We start from the raw sequence: 21,230 nt of genomic DNA, 5'->3' as shown, positions 1-21,230 counted from the left end.
TCATAATTATGACTTTACTAACTCATAATTATGACTTTACTAACTCATAATTGTGACTTTCTTTCTCATAATTATGACTTTCCTTGGGGTTTTTTTTTTTTAGTGGCGGAAACGGGCTTCCATACATTTACATTCTCAATTACTAAAGTACAATTAATCACAATTACTGAGCGTGAAATAATCTAATAAAATTTAACCTTACTCTTGTGTTAGCATCTCTTATGATAACATGTCCTAAATCAGCTGTAAAATATACAAAAAAATAAATATCTTCTTATCTATTGGTTACCTTGTTAGGCTTCCTAATCAATAAGAGCATTTTTTTGTGTCGGTTTACAAATCGATTAAAAATTAAAAAAATGAATGGTATAATGTGGGAAAGCTTGATATGAAACATAATTGTAGACAATATAGCTGTAGAACTGTACATAGAACAGATACATGGTTTCATAATTGACAATTTTCTTATAGAATTTTCATGACAAGTACAAAGTCAATTATCTGAACTCAATTACAATTTAATCATGATTATGACAGCAACAGATTTTTTAAATTACAACTACAATTATAATTACAACATAATTGTAATTGTCAATTATGCAATTACAAGTATAATTGATCCCAACTCTGATTGGAACCAATTTATATACATGTAGAACATAAACTACTCAGTGAAACCTTGGGTCTAACCTGTAGTTGACAACTTATGGTGTGGTAAAACAAAAAAAAAATGGTGTGTTCTCATTGGATTTTTAAAAATGCCAAAAATGATTTTTTTATTGCTTTCATTGTAATTCTTATACAACCGCAATTTTGATACCATTTTCAACATACGCTCAGAAAAGGAAAATCCCTTTAAAAGGAAATGCTCAGAATATCAAACATAAGCCTTATACAAGCCAAAAGCCCATAAAAAAATACAGCTTAACATTTAATATTTAAATTCCCACAAATGTTTCAGCTTAAAAAAACGTTGACAGAAAACAAGCTTTGGTAAAGACTAAAATATAATTGAGAGGTGAGAGGAAGTAATGTGGTCTGAACCTGAGGAACATCCATGGTTTTAGATTCACAGTGACCTTATACAAAGTGTCTGAGGAACCACTGTAAATAATTTCAATGTATGAAAACGACAGAACAGAGAAAAAGTAATAGGCATGCATTACAAGACATTAACACCTAATAGACAATATAACAGTTCAATAATGTGAGGATAAGGCTACCTTAAGGCACTTGGTAAGAAAATTGACAGTACATCTACTGTGTAGAAGTACTGAGTCTTTGACAGAGTACAAGTCATCAGTTATTTAGTCTGAATTCAACTTTCCACTGAATTTAAGAAGTAAATCAAAGTGCTGAAAACATTTCACTGCAATAACGTCAAAGACCATCTGGTTGACCCTTTTTAGAAAGTTACAAATCAGTTGTCGTAAAACAAGAATGTCTTCCAGTCATGCAACATCGATTCAATCTCAAAAGACTTTGAGAAATCCAGTTTCTATTGGGATCACGTATTGTCCCTGTCAAAGTACAGCCTTTTAACAAAGTAAGTAAGATACGAGAAACTGGAAAACATTTTGAGTTCATAGGGAAAGCTACATATTCCCCTATAGGCCAATTTCATCATCAAACTCGTCTTCAAAAGTGTAGCCCCGTCCTTCCTCCTCCTCTTCCTCCTCTGACTCAGTCTCTGTGTGGCAGCTGTCCACCCTCCTCCTGTCCAGTGGAGTCACTCCTTCGTACTCGGAGCTGTGGGACGATGCGGGACTAGGTGGCAAATCTACTTTGTGATTCGTCAACTCAGTTTCACTTCCTCCAACCGAACCCTTCCCCATCTCACCGTCGCTCATCGTAGGACTGTGACACCCGAGCTGGTCCTCATCCTGGAAGTCGAATCCTTCACCATCTTCCTCCTCGGACACCTGACGTATGATCTCCTCTCGTTTGTCGCTAAACCTCACTTTTGGCCGTAACCCTTTGAGCTTGATCCCATTCCCATCTGCAACCCTGCAGTTTGCCACCTGGTTTTGATCCGAGCTGATAAAGTTACCGCCGTTCAGCTCGTTCTGCATGTCAACAGCTGTCTCAGTCGCCCCCTTCGCCTGTTTGGCTTCCACTAACAACGCATCATTTTTGGTACCGAACACATCCTCCTCATTACAGTCCAGGCCTAGACCATCCATCACCCCGAGCACGTCCCCTAACATAGACGGGCCAAGATCCAGGTCCAGATCCAGGGTAAAAGAAGACACCGACCCACACTGCTGGTGCTCATTGTTCTCTGGTCGTCCTGCAGCCTCTATGTGATGATCGCTGTGATTGGTGCTCATCCCGGATTCCACAGCTGGGTCACTGGCTGTGGTCCCCTGGTCAGTGGTGGCTGAGCTTGGACCCAGAGTAGACAGGAAAGAGGTGTCTCCGAAAGCATCCCCTCCTCGGCCAATGTGCATGGTGTGACGAAAGTCCCCCAGCGGGGCAGAGATCATGGTGGGGTCCAGGCGAGGGCCGCGAGTTGATTTGTGTAGCGGCATGACTGTGAAGAAACTGGAACATGAAAGGAATAAGCATCTATTGTAAGAAGTAGAGTCTGAATAACCTGGTCAATTATAGCTATCATCAATTTATCGACATTGGTCAATAAGCAACCGATTAATCAGTCAGGCTAATATGTAACTAAGGTATTCACTTTTTTTGCTGCGTGGCGATTCTGTATCTCTGTGCTGTATTTTCAGCATTATAAGCTTTTTAATCAGCAGTAATTACAAAATGACAACACTGGGAGAAGTGCGCTAGTTAAGTGGTTACAGTTATTTGCCTTTTTTTTTGCTTTACTTATCTTTACTTTTTGCGATTTGAGCAACTATTTATTTATTTTTTAACTGTATTTTGGAAAATACAGCACAAGTTTGCCTTTTCTTATTCATCAGTGGCTTTACAATCCTTATGTTGACAGTGTCACTAACTAATACTCCTCATTGCCTCCGCCAAGAGCAAAGCGGAGCGACGAGCGATAAGATTATGTTTTACCCTCCGTTTATCTGTCAGTCATTCTGTCAGTTAGCAAGATAACTTGAAAAATTATGAATGGATTTGGATGAAATTTTCAGGAAAATTGATAAATGGGACAAGGAACAGGTGATTCAATTTTGGTGATTTTCTGGCTCCCAAAAGAAAAAAAATATATATATATATACATATATATATATATATCATATTCACTTTTCCATCCACACTGTGGAACTTGTGATGATGTCATGAGTTATCTCAGAGTCAACAGCTCAATGTTGACAGGTAGTCATGGTAATCCTGAGTTTACCATGTTACCGTGACCGGAGCGTTTTGGCTGAGCCAGAGCTGCTTGGCTGAGCTCTCCGAGTGCTTTTCTAGTTTTAATTTACTAATGTTCTGCTTCTTTGTTTTTAATCATATTTTGGGTATTATAAGAATTTGTGTTCATGTACAGCCTGTCTATGTCGATGTTATCTCATATATCGACCAATATATCAGTAAACAGCAGATACATCAGATATCAGCCCCTAAAAATCCCCCATTGGCCAGGCTCTAACTGTAAGACATATCTGTACAATGCTCACTTCTTCAGGTCAGAAATAAACATGAAATCCCTTTAATCAAACTTGTCAGTAATGAAGATTTACAGAAATATGCTGCTTAAAATTCAAAAAGGAGAACTCTCCTTTCCAAATGTTTTGTTTGGAAAACTTTATTTCCAACTATAAGTGCAGTTCATCCAATGGAGAGTGAAGAACCTTTTTAAAGGATAGAAAGGACACAAGTGGGTAAATAAGATAACAGAACCTGTAGCACTGCTGACAGGATGGAGCAGCTTTTAAAAAATCCACCATGTTGTGTAATATTGTGGGAAAGCGAAGAGCGATGTGGCTCTGGTTGCATCTGTAAAAGCCATGCTGAGACTTGTACTTGACAAACAGTATGCAGCGTTAGCACATACTTTTCTCTTCCCTCAGGGTGTCTGCAGACAACAACACCAAGGGATTATTCTTCTTTACTGTGTGTAATACACATATCCACGCTCTTTAACCTCCTGGGGGATCACTATTTCACATGTTATTCATTCAAATCTCCGGTAGACACCAAGTACATACAATATACACTAACTTGTGTGATTCATTACAGTTATATTACAATATGTGAACTTAGATGCACTTATAACACAGAGGGAAATCAGAGGGAAAGTTAAGGTGTGTTGGTTTTAGAAGGGGAGGGGGCTACAGGCTAGGCCAAAAACCTTACACTTAAATAATATATATATATATATATATACTTAGGCCTATTTCTATCAGCTAATTAAAGAATCAATTAGTATAGCCTGAGAAGTTAAATGTAATGTATTCTGAATGAGTAGAGGAGTATTTTGTCTCCATGAATGTAAAACTTTGGTTTATTAGCTTCAACATGGACCAGTTTTCTAGTGAGAGTCAGAGATAGAGAAGGACTTACTTTACAGTGAAAACTCTGCTGTTTGCTCGACTCGCTCCGTAGTTTCCCACTTTTCATCGGGCTCCTGGTTTTTCTCTTCCTTCTCCGCTTTTCCTCTCGCTCGTTTCTCTTTCTCGCCGCCGTTAACGTGTGTGTGTGTGTGTGTGTGTGTGTGTACGTACGTACGTGTGTGTGTGTGTGTGTGTGTACGTACGTGTGTGTGTGTGTTTTCCTCTCCTTTTTTTCTCCAAAGGGATGGGCTCGAGCCGAGGAAGTGACGCAACACCTGAGCGCTGGAAAACCCAAGCGGATATTTCCTTTCCAAAGGCCACTTTTTGTTTCGCCAACAGAAAAACCTAAAAATCTGTTGCATTTATTTCGAACAAAAACAAGATATAGTCGTCAACAAAAAAAACAATTACAAATGTGTTTAAAAAAAAAAAAAAAAAAAAACAAGGAAGGTGAACTGTTAATGTCCTGATCATTTGCAGCAAGTCTGAGCTCGAAAGGTTGTAAGAAGAAGAACTATTAACTATTTAATCCTATAGACCTTTATAACACACACTCTCCAATCAAATATTTGAATTTATCCATAATGATATTTACATAATACACACGTGTCAAACTAATGGTCCAGGGGCCAAATCTGGCCTTTTGGAGCATCCAATTCGGCCCGCAGCAGAAAGTAAAAATGACAGAGAAAAATTAAAAAAATAATTGTGTAAATGAAACTCAACAATATTTGCAGAAGCTCACAGTTTTCCTGGTGCTTATATCGCATGATTGCAGTCATTTTTAATGTAAATTCTTTGAAAAAACACAAAATTCTTACAAAATCCTTCAATTTTATTCATCCTAGCCCTTTATACCACACAATCTCCAATCAAATATTTGAATTTATCCATAATGATATTCACATCAGTCACCGTCTATTCATGCACCAATGGTTCCTATAATGCACACGTGTCAAACTAATGGTCCAGGGGCCAAATCTTGCCTTTTGGAGCATCAAATTTGGCCCGCAGCAGAACGTAAAAATGACTCACAGTTTTCCTGGTGCTTATATCACGTGATTGCAGTCATTTTTAATGTAAATCTGTTGAAAAAACTCAAAATTCTCACAAAATCCTTCAATTTTCCTCAAATTATTACATAATATTTCCCTTAATTAATTAGAAATTGTTCACAAAATCTTTGAAATTAAAAGTGAAGATCCTGTTTGGACTGATATTTGTCACTTGTTAGTTTCTTACGTATTTAGTATTTTATGTATACGTAGAAGTGGAAACTAGGGCACAAAATTGTTGAAATTACTAATTTTCCCACATAAAATCTGTAGCCCACTTGAGATAAACTGCTCTGTTTTTGGCCCCCCAACTAAAATGAGTTTGACACCCCTTCTATAATATATTAACTATAGTAAAGGCTATTCATATACAAATATGCACAATATATTACTCATGTTTATATTATTACATTTCTATACAATACCACCAAACTCACACACAGTATCTGTCTTTTACAAAAAAAGGCAGTTTATCCATATTTTTCTAACCATTATATTATAGTCCTGAGTTAATTCAACTGTTAGACTATTCTATAATTTGACCCCAGAGAATGACAGGCACATTCTTTTTTTATATGTAGTTCTGCCCATCAAATATAGTCTACAGCCAAGGCTTTTCGTCCATTTGTAAATAAACCTAACTTCATTAAAGTTACGTTTACCTCAACAGTTCCTTTAAAACTGACCTTTGAATGCATATAGATGTATAGTTAGAGCGGTGGCTCCCAAACTTTTCACAGTCCCGTACCCCTTCAGACATTTAACCTGAAGCCATGTACCCCTTACTCCTGCACACTTAAAAACATAATGACGTAAGGAGTAGTGTAGAATAAACCTACCGTGAAAGTTTCCTATGGTAGACAGTGGGAATGCGCACCTGGCGAACTGCTCAAGCGCGCCTGTCATTTTGAAAAAAAGGCAACAAAACATCATCAGTAGGGTAAAACTAACCTGTCTCACGACGGTCTAATCCCAGCTCACATTAGGGTTAAAATTAGGGGTTTCTAGTAGGAAAAATTAAGGTAGCAAAATATTGCACGTATACGTGTAAATATTTACTACGCTATTAGTGCACATGCGCCTGTAGGAGGCTTTCACGCGTAAGATTAAGTTTCACTACAATGTCATGTACAATGTAGCCCGACAGTGAAAATTGTCTCTGAATTTCACCTATCCTGCTGAGTAATCATATATAGCTACAATATTTACATTTCCTGATGAAAATGCAAGTGAGGATTCAGGTGCTGGCCTGCATCATTGAATACTGCATTAGCACTAGCATTAGCATTAGCCTAACATAACCGTTAGCATTAGCTAGCACTAGTTAACATTAGCATTAGCCTATTATTAACATTAGCATTTGCTAGCATTAGCATTAGCCTAACAATAACATTAGCATTAGCCTAGCATTTCCACCAATATAAAGTTAACATAGCATTAGCCTCGCATTATCATCAATATAAAATTAACAAGGCATTAGCCTAACACTATAATCAATATAGCAATAGCCTAGCATAGCATTCGCCTAATATTAGTATTAGCTAGCATTAGCTTAACTTTAGTGCTAGTACCCCCTTTCACTATTTGTGTACCCCTGGGGATTAGAGGATATTCTTACTACTGCTCAGCAACTGAACAGTTGAAAAGCTTTATTATGTTAAAGTTAATTCACGAGATAAATATATAATAACTTGAAAGCCACAATTTTTAACTTTTATTTTATGTGAAAAGGTGGGATTTATTATTTATTCCTAATGCAAACAGTAAACATTTTATTTATTTATTTATTTATTTATTTATTTATTTATTTATTTATTTATTTATTTATTTATTTATTTATTTATTTTTGGTGCATGTTTTTAATCAATTTAATCCATTTCTCAGATTATATATTATCTTAGTGTTTTAAAGCTTTGGCTGCATAAGATGGACACAAATGTATGGCATACGTGACTATTTTGTTGTCTCATCTTTTGTATAGAATCAAGAGTTTTATGGGACCTAAATTGAGGTTTCTACTGGAATATATTTTAGCATTTTGCTGATACTGTACTGGAAATAATTGTATTTTTTTTCTTTAAAACTAATTTCTAATTAAAAATGTCCTAAATGTTTCAAATAGCAAAAACGTTCTGGACAGCTTTTGCACAACAGCTGAAATGCCATCTTTGATTAAAAGATACTTCAAGTAATGCCAAACTTTAGAATCAATTCTACTCTCACTTGAACAAAATATATTTTTAAAGACAAAGGCTATCTGGAATAAAGGTTATTGATCTAAATCAAATCAATGATAACTGATCACTTTTCAATGCAAATAATTGTTATTGATCATAATAATTACATATGGTATATAAGTTGCACAGGAGATTGGAAGGCAGTTTCATGCTAGACGCCATAGTCATAGTCTACGCAATGTCAAGATGGAGCATAGCAGCAATACACAAGGTACAGTAATTACACTGTACCTACAAAGTCTCTCCCAGACCAAGAATTCAAAGCACACTGTTGTTTCAAAGTGTTCCATACAAGATTCTTTTGAAGAAAATAAAAGAACAAAAAAAAAAAAAGACAAACAGTAAATCAAGATGTTTCAAGTAGCAGGTGAATAACACCCTTTAGAATAGAATGATGCATTTTTCATAAAATAAAAAAATATGTTTGAATTGTTGAACAACAAGGACCAGCAGATTTATAATAATAATAATAATAATAATAATTTTAAAAAAAAAGGTATTTATTGCTCTTCAATGGTGCCTTAAAAACACAAAATAGTTGCATCTTGTGTATTATTGCCATTAAAGAGACAATGAAATGGACAAAAACTATTAATATAATTGGACACAAACAGTTTCAGCATGTCCTGATTGAACTACATAAAATAAGACCAAATACACTTTCATTTTGATCCTTAAACACTGTATCTTTGTAAATGTGTAGAATACAGAAAAGGAAGGTGAGTGGACAGAGATTAAGACTTGTCTGTCTGTGGATTTTGATAATAACCGAAACTGGTTTAAGAAAGGAAACATGGTGAACAATGGTTGATGACTGTGGGTGTGGCTGGTAAACCTGGGAGTCGTCACCGAGAGCAGAAAATAAAGAAGACAACCACGGCAGTATTGTGACTTTGGTCAAATCTGGCTGAAATGTTTAATTCATGCATTCAATGCATGCACACAGATATGCAACTTCTGCCTGTTTATAGAAATACTATTCTCTGTTGTGAAATAGGTTTTCTATTAACAATTCCCGATATGCAATTGTCATCAGATCTTACATCGAAACCTGAGATAATTTATCCGGAATGTGTCAAAAACAATATAAAACTCAGTGAGTAACGGCACATGGTTTGACTTTGGACAGGCAGTTATTACGTTGTTGTTTGTGGAATGTAGTCGATGAGGTTAGACCTCTTACTCAGCAGTTTTAAGGCTGTCTGCTGGGGGGAAATAGGTTGAAAAGAGTAAGCAAAAGACCACATAATTCATTCTGACAGATGTCTGAGAATCCTTTAGGAAGAGATAGTAGAAAAGGAATGAAGTGTGATTTATTTATTTATTTGTTTGTTTGTCTAAATACTTCAGGTAAAGAACAAACTTAGCAATAAGACAAAAAATAAGGCAATAAATTCCGATGGAAACACAATACAGAACAGTAGCCCATACACAATGAAGTAAAGACATGTTCATTCATGATACACTTTTTAATCCAGCTGCTTCTACTGTGGGTCAAATAAACATTAGTCTGTCCTGCAGTGTTGCCTGCCTGTGACTCATTGTTTGTGAGATATTGTCACAATTGCTCAACATATTTGTGCGATGATGTCGCTCCATAGCTGACAACACAACAATGAGAGCAAATGATTCATTCAGCAGACACGTGCATTCATTTACCGAGTTAGAGTTTATGTAGATTTTATCCAAGTAAAAAAATAACTAATGGAGTGGTAACAAAAGTCTGTTTTTCGAAAGAATTGTTGCAGAAAATTTAAAGACGAGAAGTAATTTTCAGCCTTTGAGCTTGTGGAAACTTGGACATACTTGAGGGGGATTAAAAGTGTGGGAGAGACTAACAGGAAATGACTCCCCTCATTCTAACACACGCACACACACACACACGCACACGCACACACGTCATATAAAAACACATCCTGCAGCTGTCTCTACTCCACAGCAGGCGATATGGGTATATTACTTTGCTCAAGATGTGTGGATATTTTTAAAACTGCTAAAAACAACACTTCTGCTCTAATTCGTACAACACATGGCAGCGATAACTATGTATAATGTATAACATATTTAATAAAACTTTAAATAACATTATAGCTCACTGGACACCTGTTGTTTTTTTTTTTTTTTTTTTTTTTTTTTAAATTTCATTGGGTTGTCGACTTTTTCACTCAATTCAGCTCCAACAGGCTGAAGTGAACACCCAGGATGTGACATCAACCCACAATGCTTTGCGTGCCATTCAAGTTGGCAGGTCCCGGATTAATAAAGTCGCTTGAGATTATGAATGATGATTATCCAACAAAAGTATTATTGAGACAGATTTTATTTGGATGTTGGTTACTGTGAAGTCAGGACTGACATTTTGGATCATTTTCTCTTTTTGTGTGACATAGTGCAGAGTTTTTGGAGTGGTGTTTCAATCCAAAGGGATTCAACTTAATATGTTCACTGTATCCAATGTGAAATTTGATTTTGGTGTGAATACGCTTTGTTTGGTAAATACAATATATTTATAAATGTTGTTTCTTTAAATCTAAGCATAAATGTAACCAATGGAGGAACTAGCTTAAACTTTTTGCCATTTCTTAATCTATTCTTCATTGCAGATATGCCTCTAAACTTGTTTCTTTTATGAAAAACTTGATATTTTTCAATAGCCCAATCTGTTGTATGATTGTAAGTACATTGTTTTGCCCCTTGGTTAATTTTTTTTGTTTGTTTTGTTTTGTCTTTCAACTTTGCATGTTGTTCAATAGAAAAAATAGAATGAGTATTAGAAAAGTATTAAGATCGCTATAAGTCATATAATTTAAATTAAAGACTTAATTTGTCTTTCATATAAGCACAATAATAAGGCTGTATTTGTCAAGAGAGGAGGATCCATTTAAATGAGAAATATGGTACATTTAAATCAGCAGTAGATGGTAATTCAAAATCTTCCAAATGCTGATAATACAAATATTTGGTTACTCGTTAAAATCTAGTCCTGTAATCACACATGAATAATAATGATAAGATAAATGTAAGTGTCCATAATAATAGGATAAAAAGTTAAAAAAAAAAAATCTAATTGTAAAATGTTGAGGTGAAAATACAGTACTCTCACACAGACCATATTATATACTAGATATTACATGCTCCACTGAATTAGTGAGGATGCTTTGATACTAACTTTAAAAAAATTTAAAAAAAGAAGACAGAGTTGTGTTGCTGTGAGGTGGCCCAAAGCAGCAGATAGGGCGATCACCCTGTAGCTGGCCACCTTTGATGAGGGTGTCTAGTGTTTTAAAGGCCGAAACACCCCAAGAAATATGACTGATGATGCGTTTCAAAATTCAAAAAGATTTTTCTTGTGGAGTATTTTCCCTTGACATTTTCTTAATAGCACATAATCATTTTTTTAGGGTTATTTGTTGTTTTCTGTGTATATTATGTTCTCTTAATACTATTATGAAATGTGCACTTTGGCTGTTCTGTCTATTGAAGGTAATTTGAATTCATTTTATGGATAAATGTAAATCTACCAAACTGATTCAGTTTAAAGAAGTTAATCAAATCGTTTGATGATATTTGGGGGATTCTGGTTGTTCAGTGGTATTTCCAGAATACCGTCAGTGAATCGATTCAAACTAAATCTTCACAGCCCGCCAAGTGTATTGGTGAAGTTTAAAAAACAAAACAAAAAAAATATATATATATATTATTATTACTTTATTGTGACACTAATACAAACGTCCTGACAGTAACCAATTTACGTTGACTTTTTTTCCCGACTGGGTAATAAACCGACCAACTCTAGTTTTTTTTTTTTTTTTTTTTTTTTTTTTTTTTATAAAAAAACACACTACAAAAACAGTCACGTCCAAACATTTACACGTGACCTATATATAAATTTGTTTTTATAATTTCAAGGTTCCATTTGAAAATTCTAAATGTACAAGTCAGACGTGTACACGATAAAAAAAAAATACAGAACATTCCAAGGTTCCATGAAGACCTTACGGTTGGTGACGTCACATCCGGTATAATCTTCGTAGCGATTTACAGGTCGGACTGCCATTTTGTATCTGCTATGTGCTTAATCGAGTTGATGATGAAGAAAAACAAACTTCGGGATACTTTAACTGGATTGTAATCAGAAAAGAAAGTGCTAGTGTATAAATAGTAGTCTTGGTATTATTTTGTTCGTGGAACATTTCCTTGACTTTGACTCTTTTTTTTTGACCGTCTGCTTGTTTACCAGCGAAGGATCGGGAGCTAAAGCTAACCAAGCTAGCTCGGTTAGCATCTACTGCCGCAGCTCTGACCGACATCTGTGGCGAAATGGCGGCCAACGCGGCATCAGTAGCCGTTTCAACGAACTGGTAGGATGCACTGGATAAATGTGTTTCTCCAACCATATTGTTCACCAACATTGTTGTCAATGCTCAAATTAAACGGAGAGTGAATGATAAATATATAATATCGTGTATATCAGTATTAATTGTGAAAGCTTCTGAGCTACATGAAGAGGCCGTAACCCTTTCAAATATGCAATTTATTATAGTAAAACCTTCAATAAGTTGAAATATGACTAATTTTTCTACGTGTCCTTTGTGACACCAATATTATCGTGTCACTAACAGACATCTTGGCTTTCATTCAACAATCGTTAACGGTATTAACGTTTTCTGAACAATAAACATTATAGTTGCTTTATGTAATCTAATAATAATTCACAACACTGTTTGCTTGTTAGTTTTTATTTATTCATAAATAATTAAATTGAACTTAATTATATTGAATCATGTGGGCTTACACGGATAATATTATATATTATATATTTTTTTTAATATTCATTATAACATAATTATAAGCAGTAAATAGTCTTACCGTTTTGTGTAGTCTAATTGAGATATCAATTTATAATGTGTGGTTGATTCCCAGTAGAGTAATACATATTAAACGTACATATGTGATTGAATCACTTGGTATTTCTTTTTGCCTAATAAATTCAACCTAAACTAGATTCCTTATACATGTGTTTAAGCTTAATCATTGTTATTGTGTTCATGACAGGAACTATGGTGCTCCAGGAGACAGTAAGACTCATGAGAATCCAGAATGGGAGAAAGCAAGACAAGCGCTTGCATCTATTAATAAGAATCAAACCTCTAATAACCCAACCCAAGGCAATCACACCGCTGCAGAGGTACGTGTGTTCCTGCAGTGATAGAGTGATCACTTATGAAGAGGCAGACACTCCTCTGAAAGAGACGTGATTTTTAATTTGACATTGAAAAGTGTTTTTAAACAAATGAGTATCCTGTTCTGTTTTTATATCTTCTTAGACTAGTTTACATTTAAGATCTTGTGTCTTTTTTGAGTAGCAATATTAAACCTGTTTATTTTTTACCCGTTTTTGTCGATTAGTTTCAGTCTGGAGGAGCAGATTCAGCTGCTCTTCAGCAGCAGCAGCAGCAGCAGCAGCAACAACAACAGCAACAGCAGCAGCAGCAGCAGCAGCAGTACTATCCATGGTACCAACAGACTCAGCAGCATTATCCTGGATACTCATACCCATATAATTACTACTACCCCATGGGTCCGGTAAGTAAGCAATTGTAAGCTAATTGACATTTTCCTGTGTCAAGAAGCTCAAAATATCTAAATTTTCAACAAAAAAGTGTATAATCATACTGGTCTTAAATACGTTAATTTCAACTGGAACTTAAAGCTAAATGAAAAGTGACATGGCTGTTTAATTTTCCAGTATGGAGGGGCATATCCACCAAACCAGTACAGTGTACCCACAGGGCCATATCCAGGAGCCCCGACCTCAAATGCACAGGTGAGGTACAAATGTGAATTATTTACAGACTGCATACGATTTTGAGTAATTTATGCACATGTCAAGTAAACAATGTTTGAACATCATTCTATCCATTGGAGATTGACTTCTTAAATGCAATGTCATTACTGGTATTTAATCTATTTTGTCATGTGAAGTGACTTTAAAATGTGACCGGCCATGAGAAAAGCTGGAACATGTGGGCCAGAGGGTGTTTTTTTTTTTTTTTTTTTAGTTATTTACAGATTCTGAAAATGTGGCTTCTAAGATTTCAAAGGGTGTCACACTCACAGAAATCAATTGCAACTTCTTCCTGGATTTGTCAAGGCGTGTCACATACTCTTTTGTTTTTATTAGTAGTTATATTTTCTTGGCCATGATTGATCTCTGAAACCTTTTTTTTTCCTACAGCCTCCCCCTGTCCCTGGAATGGAAGACCAGTCCTCTTCCTACCCAAACCAGCCTAAGCCTCCCCCCCCTGGCACCCCTCAGCCCCCCCAGAGCCCGACCACTTCAGAGAAACCTCCCGTTCCTCCCCCGTCACAGCCAAACTCCCAATACCCCCTTCCTCCATCACAAAACCATTATAATGCCAACAACACCATGCAGTTTTCCTCTAGTGACGCAGGCCAGATGCAGGGCTACAATCACTCCCAGGTAAGGCCGAATTATGGCCAAGGCTTCCAGGCCCAAAACACCTACCAGCCCCCCTCCAATAACTCCCAGCTACAGCAGGCACCAGGCCAGTATTCTCCTGGACTGGGCAGAGGAGACGCAAACAAAAATAAAAACCAAAAACAAGGACAGGGACAGCAGCTCTGGCACCGCATGAAGCGTAAGTTTCTCTGCCTTAAGTTGTTCTCTAATATTGTTACCAAGTTAAAAATGATGAATAGTTGAATGCACAGAATGTGTTTTGCTAGTTTCTGTATTTGTTGCCCACTGCTAACTTGCATTTTTTCCACTCATGCAGAGGCTCCTGGCACAGCTGCCATGAAGTTCAACCTTAACAAGAGGCCCTATCAGGTCCCGTGTTCTCCAGTCTCTAATCAGCCTTTTTCTCCAGGCGAGAAGCTTTCAGGATTGAACCCAACACCTTCCTCTCCAGCCACTGCCAGTGCCACCCCTGGTGGTGCTCAGACCAGGTGAAGAATGGTTTGTGGTGAATAATTTTGTCTTTTGTGCACATTGTACTGATGTAGTGTTTTTTTTTTAGACCCCAGGACTGGCCACCATCAATGAAAGAGTATGTTCAGCGCTGTTTCACTGCCTGTGAGACTGAGGAGGACAAGGATCGTACAGAAAAGGTCCTGAAGGAAGTTCTGCAGGACAGGTTAAAGGACGGTTCAGCCTACACCATCGACTGGACCCGTGAACCTTTGCCAGAGTGAGTTTAGCATCGAGTTGGATGGACTTCTCTGGGTTAAAAAAAGAAAAATTTGATTTTTGACACAGGTCTTTCATTTTTGCACTTGTCTCATGTAGTCTGAAGGTAAAGCAGTCCCGTTGGGGATCTGCTCCACCACAAAGAGCTTCAGATGTCTCAGTGAGTCGAGGTGGAGCTACTGGAGCAGGAGGGTCACGGGGCAGAGGCGGTGGACGCAGGTTAGGTCACTACAGAAATATCTTTTCTCAGAGAAGCCCGTCTTCAAGTTCATCTCGGTCATCCTCGCATTCCCCATCGCCGTCTCGTAGCCGAATTCGAGACCATAGCAACCAAAGGCGCAGGCGCAGGTAATGACATCTGTCCTCTACTTGGGTTAACCTGAGCTTGCTGAGGGTTTCCTGTTTAATTTGTCTGTCTGTGTTGTCAGTGATTCAGGGTCACAGTCTGACAGCAGCGTCTCCAGTGATCTTCGTTCTCAGCTGTCAAAACGTGGCCAGAAAGGAGGACGTGGTCGTGGTAATGACAGGGATAGAGCGCGTGGAGGAGGGGAGAGGGGTCGAGGGAGAGGAGGAAAAGCTAACAGAGGGAGACGGTAAATGTTTTTTCTTTCTTCTTTTAATTCAGAGGGAAAAAGCTTTTTGTATAGCCTTTGAAAAGCATCTGAATAACCCTTTACTGCTCCTCATAGAAACACAGATGATGGCAGTTCAACTGGTGGAAAGAAGAGAAAAACTAGCATCACTGCCATGGATTTCCACGACCCCAACAGGGAAGCAAAGAGGCAGAGCAGAGCCGCTCGTTTCCACAAGCAGCTTCGCTCCGAGCCTCTTGTCCTTTCCATCAGCTCACTCGACCTGCCTGATGGGACGCAGGAGGGCCTCAGCTGGGAGGACTGCCCCATCGTAGGAACATGTCAGGACATCACCAAACCCTACCTGAGGCTCACCTGTGCCCCTGACGCTTCCACTGTGCGGCCTGTGCATGTACGTTCTTTTCTTCACTGCTCGTTTATTTACTCTGTATGGAATATTGCTTATCAGGCATTTATTTAAACATCTTAAAAGGCATGAAACATTTCTAAAGCTTCTGCAGATGAGAGAACAACAATCAATTTTCAATTTTCTCTCCAAATGTTGGTACAGGTTCTGAGGAAGTCTCTGGTGGCTGTGAAAGCTCAGTGGAAGAATCAACATGACTATACCTACGTCTGTGAGCAGATGAAATCTATAAGACAAGACCTGACGGTTGGTTTTCTGTCCTCATGTTTTTATTTTTCTCACAGCGTGGAACAAGAATGTCTTTATCAGATCAGAACCGATCTTTATAGGTTATTTAAATAAAAAATACAAATCTTCCACAGTAGCTTTTATCGCCAAGTTTTATTTATTTTTTTCTAATAATTACTTTAGTATTTATCAAAAATGATAAATTTGCATCAGATCAAGGAACAAAAAAAAGTAGTTTAGATACAATTAACTGTTTTCAGGACGTCATTCATCTCTTCCTATGTTAGAGTAAAAATGTCTTCACTGTGTTCAGGTCCAGGGTGTTCGTACCGACTTCACAGTGGAAGTGTACGAGTGTCATGCACGGATTGCCCTGGAAAAGGCAAGTAGTTATAATTAGCAGGTTGAGCTGTATTTGATTTAAAAAAAAAAACTGATCATTGCACACACCATGATTTATTTGTCCGTAGGGAGACCATGCAGAGTTCAACCAGTGCCAGATGCAGCTGAAGGCCCTGTACAAGGACCATCCCTCAGAGAACGTTGGTGAATTCACAGCCTATAGATTGCTGTATTATATCTTCACCAAAAATTCTGGAGGTATGGACTCACAAAATTATGTCCCAAATGGCTTTTGGGGCAAGTTCTTTATCTTTACATTGTTTTTGGTTAATCTTTTGACAGATTTGACCACTGACTTGGTGTACCTGACTCCAGCGTTGCAGGCAGACGTTTGTGTGTCTCATGCTCTTTCTCTGCGGGCCGCGTGGGCGTTAGGCAACTATCATCGTTTCTTTAAGCTCTATCATGAAGCTCCACGCATGGCTTCATATCTCATTGACAAGTTTGTAGAGAGAGAAAGAAAGATTGCTCTCCGAGCCATAGTCAAATCGTAAGTCATGCCAACATAAACACCAGTAACGTGAATGCTGACTGTTGCATGTGTCCTCATTGTTTCTTTTGTCTGTTTGCAGGTTCAGGCCTGACGTGACCGTACAATATGTGCAGTCTGCTCTGGGCTTCTCATGTCTCGACACTTGTATGGCCTTTTTAACTGGGCTCGGAGTCGCATTTAGCTCCTCTGATCCCCAAAAGTTAGACTGCAAAAGCAGCACAGCCTCTTTAGCAGCATCATGAGAGGGTGGGGTCAGGGTTAGCACAGCGCTAGGAAATGCAAATGGACCTGAAGGGATGCTTTTCTTATTTAATATGCTGCACTACTTAAGACTCAGAGTTCTGATACTTCAGTGGCAGGTTTACACAAGTAATACATGCACAGTCATGCAAATAGACATAAGATTTCCTGATACACATACAGTTCTTTTAAATTGTAGCTTGAACTAGGATTAAGTAATGTTAAAGAGGTGGGAGAAGCAGAGCAGGGAGGGGTGCATACCATCATGGTTCCTGTTCCCGTCCAGCCGTCAGATTTCAACGCTAACAGTGTTCTATTATGTTTTTCCTTCCTCAAGTCAGCAGCTCAAAGATGCAAAGATTCAAGTCTTCACAGCCAGAAGAAAAGTTGAAAGTTGAAAGCCACCCTTAAGTTGATGCTTCAAAGTCCCAAAGCCAAGTCATCTGCACACAATTTACAGAGAGACTGAAATACCAGCAAGTTGTCCAAGGAAGAAGAGGTGGTTTGTATATTCTGCCCTCGTTATCCTGTTGCTCCCCCCTCCCCCCGAGATGAAGAAGTGAACTGTATTTGGAAGGTTGATTTAGGGTCAAGTTTTCATCCTGAACTGAGAATATTATTCCACCTGATGAGAATTGACTTTGTTTCCTATTGAAAGTAAGCTACAGTTCTAAGTCCAAAGTTCTCCAAAGTCCTGGAAGTTTAGATTCATCAAAGCAGCCCCTAGCATAGAGGAGTTTGTTTTCCATCATCGTATCGGTAGGAGTTCCTCCAAGCAGCTAAAGCTCCACTCATCCTGGTGTCGTCACAGCATCGTTGCTATGGAGTCCATTTCTGTACCCGACCAGCTGCTCTGCGGTGATCAAAGTCGTCGTCGCTGAATGCTGCTGAAAGTAAACGTACACAATGGACCGTGAGAGGGAAACCTGCAGTGTTCCAAAGAAGGGATCCAGAGTGGTTTGTATGCTCCACCTGTCTTTGCTGAAGCAGGCGACCAAGAGCTCATCAAAGATCTTTCCTCCATTTTCTCCTGTTACTACTTTTATTTCTTGCATTAATTAGGCTGCAGTATTAGCTTTTTTCCATTGAAAGTAAAGTTTTACATTATCGTATAAAAGCCGAGTTAGTGCATGCCACTTCCTTCGGTTAACCAGTATTTTAGCTAAGAGCATTATGCAACATTTTGGTTATTCTTTAAGCCCCTAATATTTGAATTGATTATTCCCATGAATTTAGAAGTTGCTTTGGAGCCCTTGATGTTGTTTATTTTTTTCCGGGCTGACAATAAGAACTATCGGTGAAGCTTTAATGCAATGCTTAAACATTGGATTTAAAAGGTACATCTGTGCCTGAACTATGAAATCCTTGTGCCACAAAGTTTTTAGAAGGAGAAAATGGTTTTTTTTTTATGGCTCAGCAGTGTTAACTCATTAAACATGTAGCTTCATAATGTGGATCTGTTAATACTGATAGGAGTAACTATGGGCCTGCTGTACAGTTTGACTGTTTTGGTGAAGACTCATTTTTTTTTAAATTTTTTATTTTATTTTTTTCTGGGGCTTAGTTTAGGTTTACACATGGGTAAGTGTGAATTTTCTTCCGGCTTGACTATTTTAGATATGTTAGCTCAAAAAGCAGATTCAATATGATTAAATTGTATGCCACCAGCACACAATGTTTCAAATGACAGCAAGTTTGCCGTCATACGCTGTCAGATCCTATTTTGTCAGATTGGCACACTTAAACCTAAATATAATTATTTGTGTCGACAATCCCCTCAGGCTGTGTGACAAATGTCTCGTGTCGACACATAGTTTCAATCACCTTTCCAAACCAGCTAGCATCAGTCGATAAATCTCAAAATTGAAATGTTTGTTCTGTCTTTTGTTCTTGTGATGTAATGAGTAATCTCAAAATGTTTCCTTTCTTCTACCCTTTATTTATTCTCTTCCCTCTTCATCTTCTGCCCTCTCCCCCCTCCCCTCCAACCCGAAACACCACCAGGCCTGTTCTCCAGCTCACAGCACTGCTTCTTAGCAGGATCACCTCCTCCACACATCTGACCGGGGAGTGAAAGTGAGCACATCCAAGTCTGGCTGGCTTCTACCGTCACAAGTTGAAGCAGATAAAAAAAACGCAGTGGGAACCTCAGCCTGGATGAAATGTGCCGTTGGTGTGATTTACTAAATTAAATTTTTCAAACGTCTGTCTTTTTTAAACCCAATGTTTGTTTGATTCTGTTTGTCCAGACACATTTAAAGCTAGAATTAAGCCACTTCTTTTTGATGTTTTTTTTTCTTTCTTTTTTTTTTTTTTTTTTTCTTATTTATAATTAAGTTTTCTTCACAGTTGTTTGAGTGGTTGAATTTTTCACTGAAATTGGCTTGAACGTTGCCTCCTGAAAATGTGCTGATTTGCCACAAACTACTTTTATTTTGATGTAGGCATGCTAAGGAACCCCTTTAACATGCAATTGGCCTTTGATGTGACAGCTTCAATTGTGCAGGTTTTCACAAGTTAAACATTATGATTTGGTATATTAGACAAGTTCCCCCTTCAGGTGACTAATGGTTCATATTCTCATGTAATTTCTTTTTCCCAGCGATGTTTGACTTGTGTTCTCTGTATTTTTGCTCCCATGCTGCTGTTTGCCTCCATCAAACTGTAACTCCCTCTTTGGTATTTTGGCACTTTAAGAACCTTCCCTTTCACATGTGCTCATCCCCCTGCCCAATCTCTCGTTTTCGTTCTTTTCTGGTAAATCTCATCGTCTTCTCCTTGCATGAACCCTCTCCTCTTTGCTGCTGTCCTCTCAGAACTCTGAGCAGTATCTCTTTTCATTCTTTCCCTCTCACGCTCACTGTGTGCAGCTAATCACTTCCTATAGTAAGTATTGTGCAGTGCCCGCTGTGCTTTCAGTTTCAGCTTACTAACAACTGAAGCAGAAAGATTCCCCTTTCCCACACCTATACAGATCTGATTTGTAAACTGTTGTTTTGTAAATGTGTAAATATCTTTTTAAAAAGAAATATAATAAAATTCAAGTATAAAGATCATGCAGTGGTGGTGTTTTACACATGGAGTTGTCAAATGCAAACTTTATTATGAAAGGCCAATTTGCAACAACAAAAAACCAAAGATGTTACTTTTTAATGTTTCCCCATCAAACTGGACTAATCTCATCAATGTAATGTCAACAGCAGCTCTTTACAATACATGTTCACTGTCAATTTGGCTTTGGTAGATGTTGGAAGAGGCTGATCTAGATTACACCAAAATTAAAGGTTTTCACCATTACTAAATTGCATTATGACATTTTTAATCCTCTATAAGCATTAAAAGCCGACAAAACAGATTGATTTGTTTTCTACAGTTAAAATACAGATGGGCAAATATTTTTCACCCAAACAAAGGTATTGATCGATGCAGATGAGAAAAAAGAATAAATTAAATTGAGTGAGCCAGTTTGAAAGACAGAATGAAACTCATGCAAAGATCAAAACCAAAAGAGGTGGAGTTTAAAAAAGAAAGACGGAAAAGTAAAGTTTTTAAACAAGCAAAGGCGGTTAAGGAGAAAAGCAGCATCAGAAGGAAGTTATAACAGAAATATATAAGCAGATATATGTACCAGCAGAACTCTCAAACTTTCTCATTTTGACAAATTTTAGCAGATACTGACCTGACTGGGAATGCCCCAACTGCTGCTCTGTTTCACTTGCTTTAATCTTTTTTATTACTATTATTTTATATATATATATATTGCCAATTTCTTTATTCTAACACAGTGGTTCTTATTTTTATAAGAATATTATATATTTAACCCTGCAAGCTTCATCTGTGTATTCACCGAATCCTTAGCAATTGGTAAATATATATATATATATATATAATATG

General features: G+C 37.6%; 2 protein-coding genes across 2 annotated transcripts; one reads left to right on the top strand and one right to left on the bottom strand.

Annotated features, from left to right (window-relative positions):
- Positions 1–989: 989 nt before the first annotated feature.
- Positions 990–4,687, bottom strand: cdc42ep5 (CDC42 effector protein (Rho GTPase binding) 5). Its single transcript, XM_028469812.1, has 2 exons — positions 4,480–4,687; positions 990–2,544 (listed from the first exon to the last, which is right to left on the bottom strand). The coding sequence occupies exon 2, from the start codon at positions 2,529–2,531 to the stop codon at positions 1,608–1,610; it is 924 nt and encodes a 307-aa protein (XP_028325613.1). The 5' UTR covers positions 2,532–2,544; positions 4,480–4,687; the 3' UTR covers positions 990–1,607.
- A 7,102-nt stretch (positions 4,688–11,789) lies between these two features.
- leng8 (leukocyte receptor cluster (LRC) member 8) lies at positions 11,790–19,560 on the top strand. The gene is made up of 15 exons (XM_028469760.1): positions 11,790–12,122; positions 12,817–12,949; positions 13,171–13,347; positions 13,511–13,588; positions 14,000–14,423; positions 14,562–14,733; positions 14,805–14,975; positions 15,074–15,322; positions 15,403–15,567; positions 15,664–15,958; positions 16,118–16,219; positions 16,515–16,583; positions 16,672–16,801; positions 16,886–17,093; positions 17,176–19,560. Exons 1-15 carry the CDS (start codon positions 12,082–12,084, stop codon positions 17,336–17,338), a joined length of 2,577 nt encoding a protein of 858 aa, XP_028325561.1. The 5' UTR covers positions 11,790–12,081; the 3' UTR covers positions 17,339–19,560.
- The last annotated feature ends 1,670 nt before the right edge of the window (positions 19,561–21,230 follow it).

Source organism: Gouania willdenowi, chromosome 16 (genome assembly GCF_900634775.1).
Source record: "Gouania willdenowi chromosome 16, fGouWil2.1, whole genome shotgun sequence".
Taxonomy (NCBI): domain Eukaryota; kingdom Metazoa; phylum Chordata; class Actinopteri; order Blenniiformes; family Gobiesocidae; genus Gouania; species Gouania willdenowi.
Note: the sequence above shows the minus strand (reverse complement) of the source record. Positions and strands in the feature narration are given on the sequence as shown.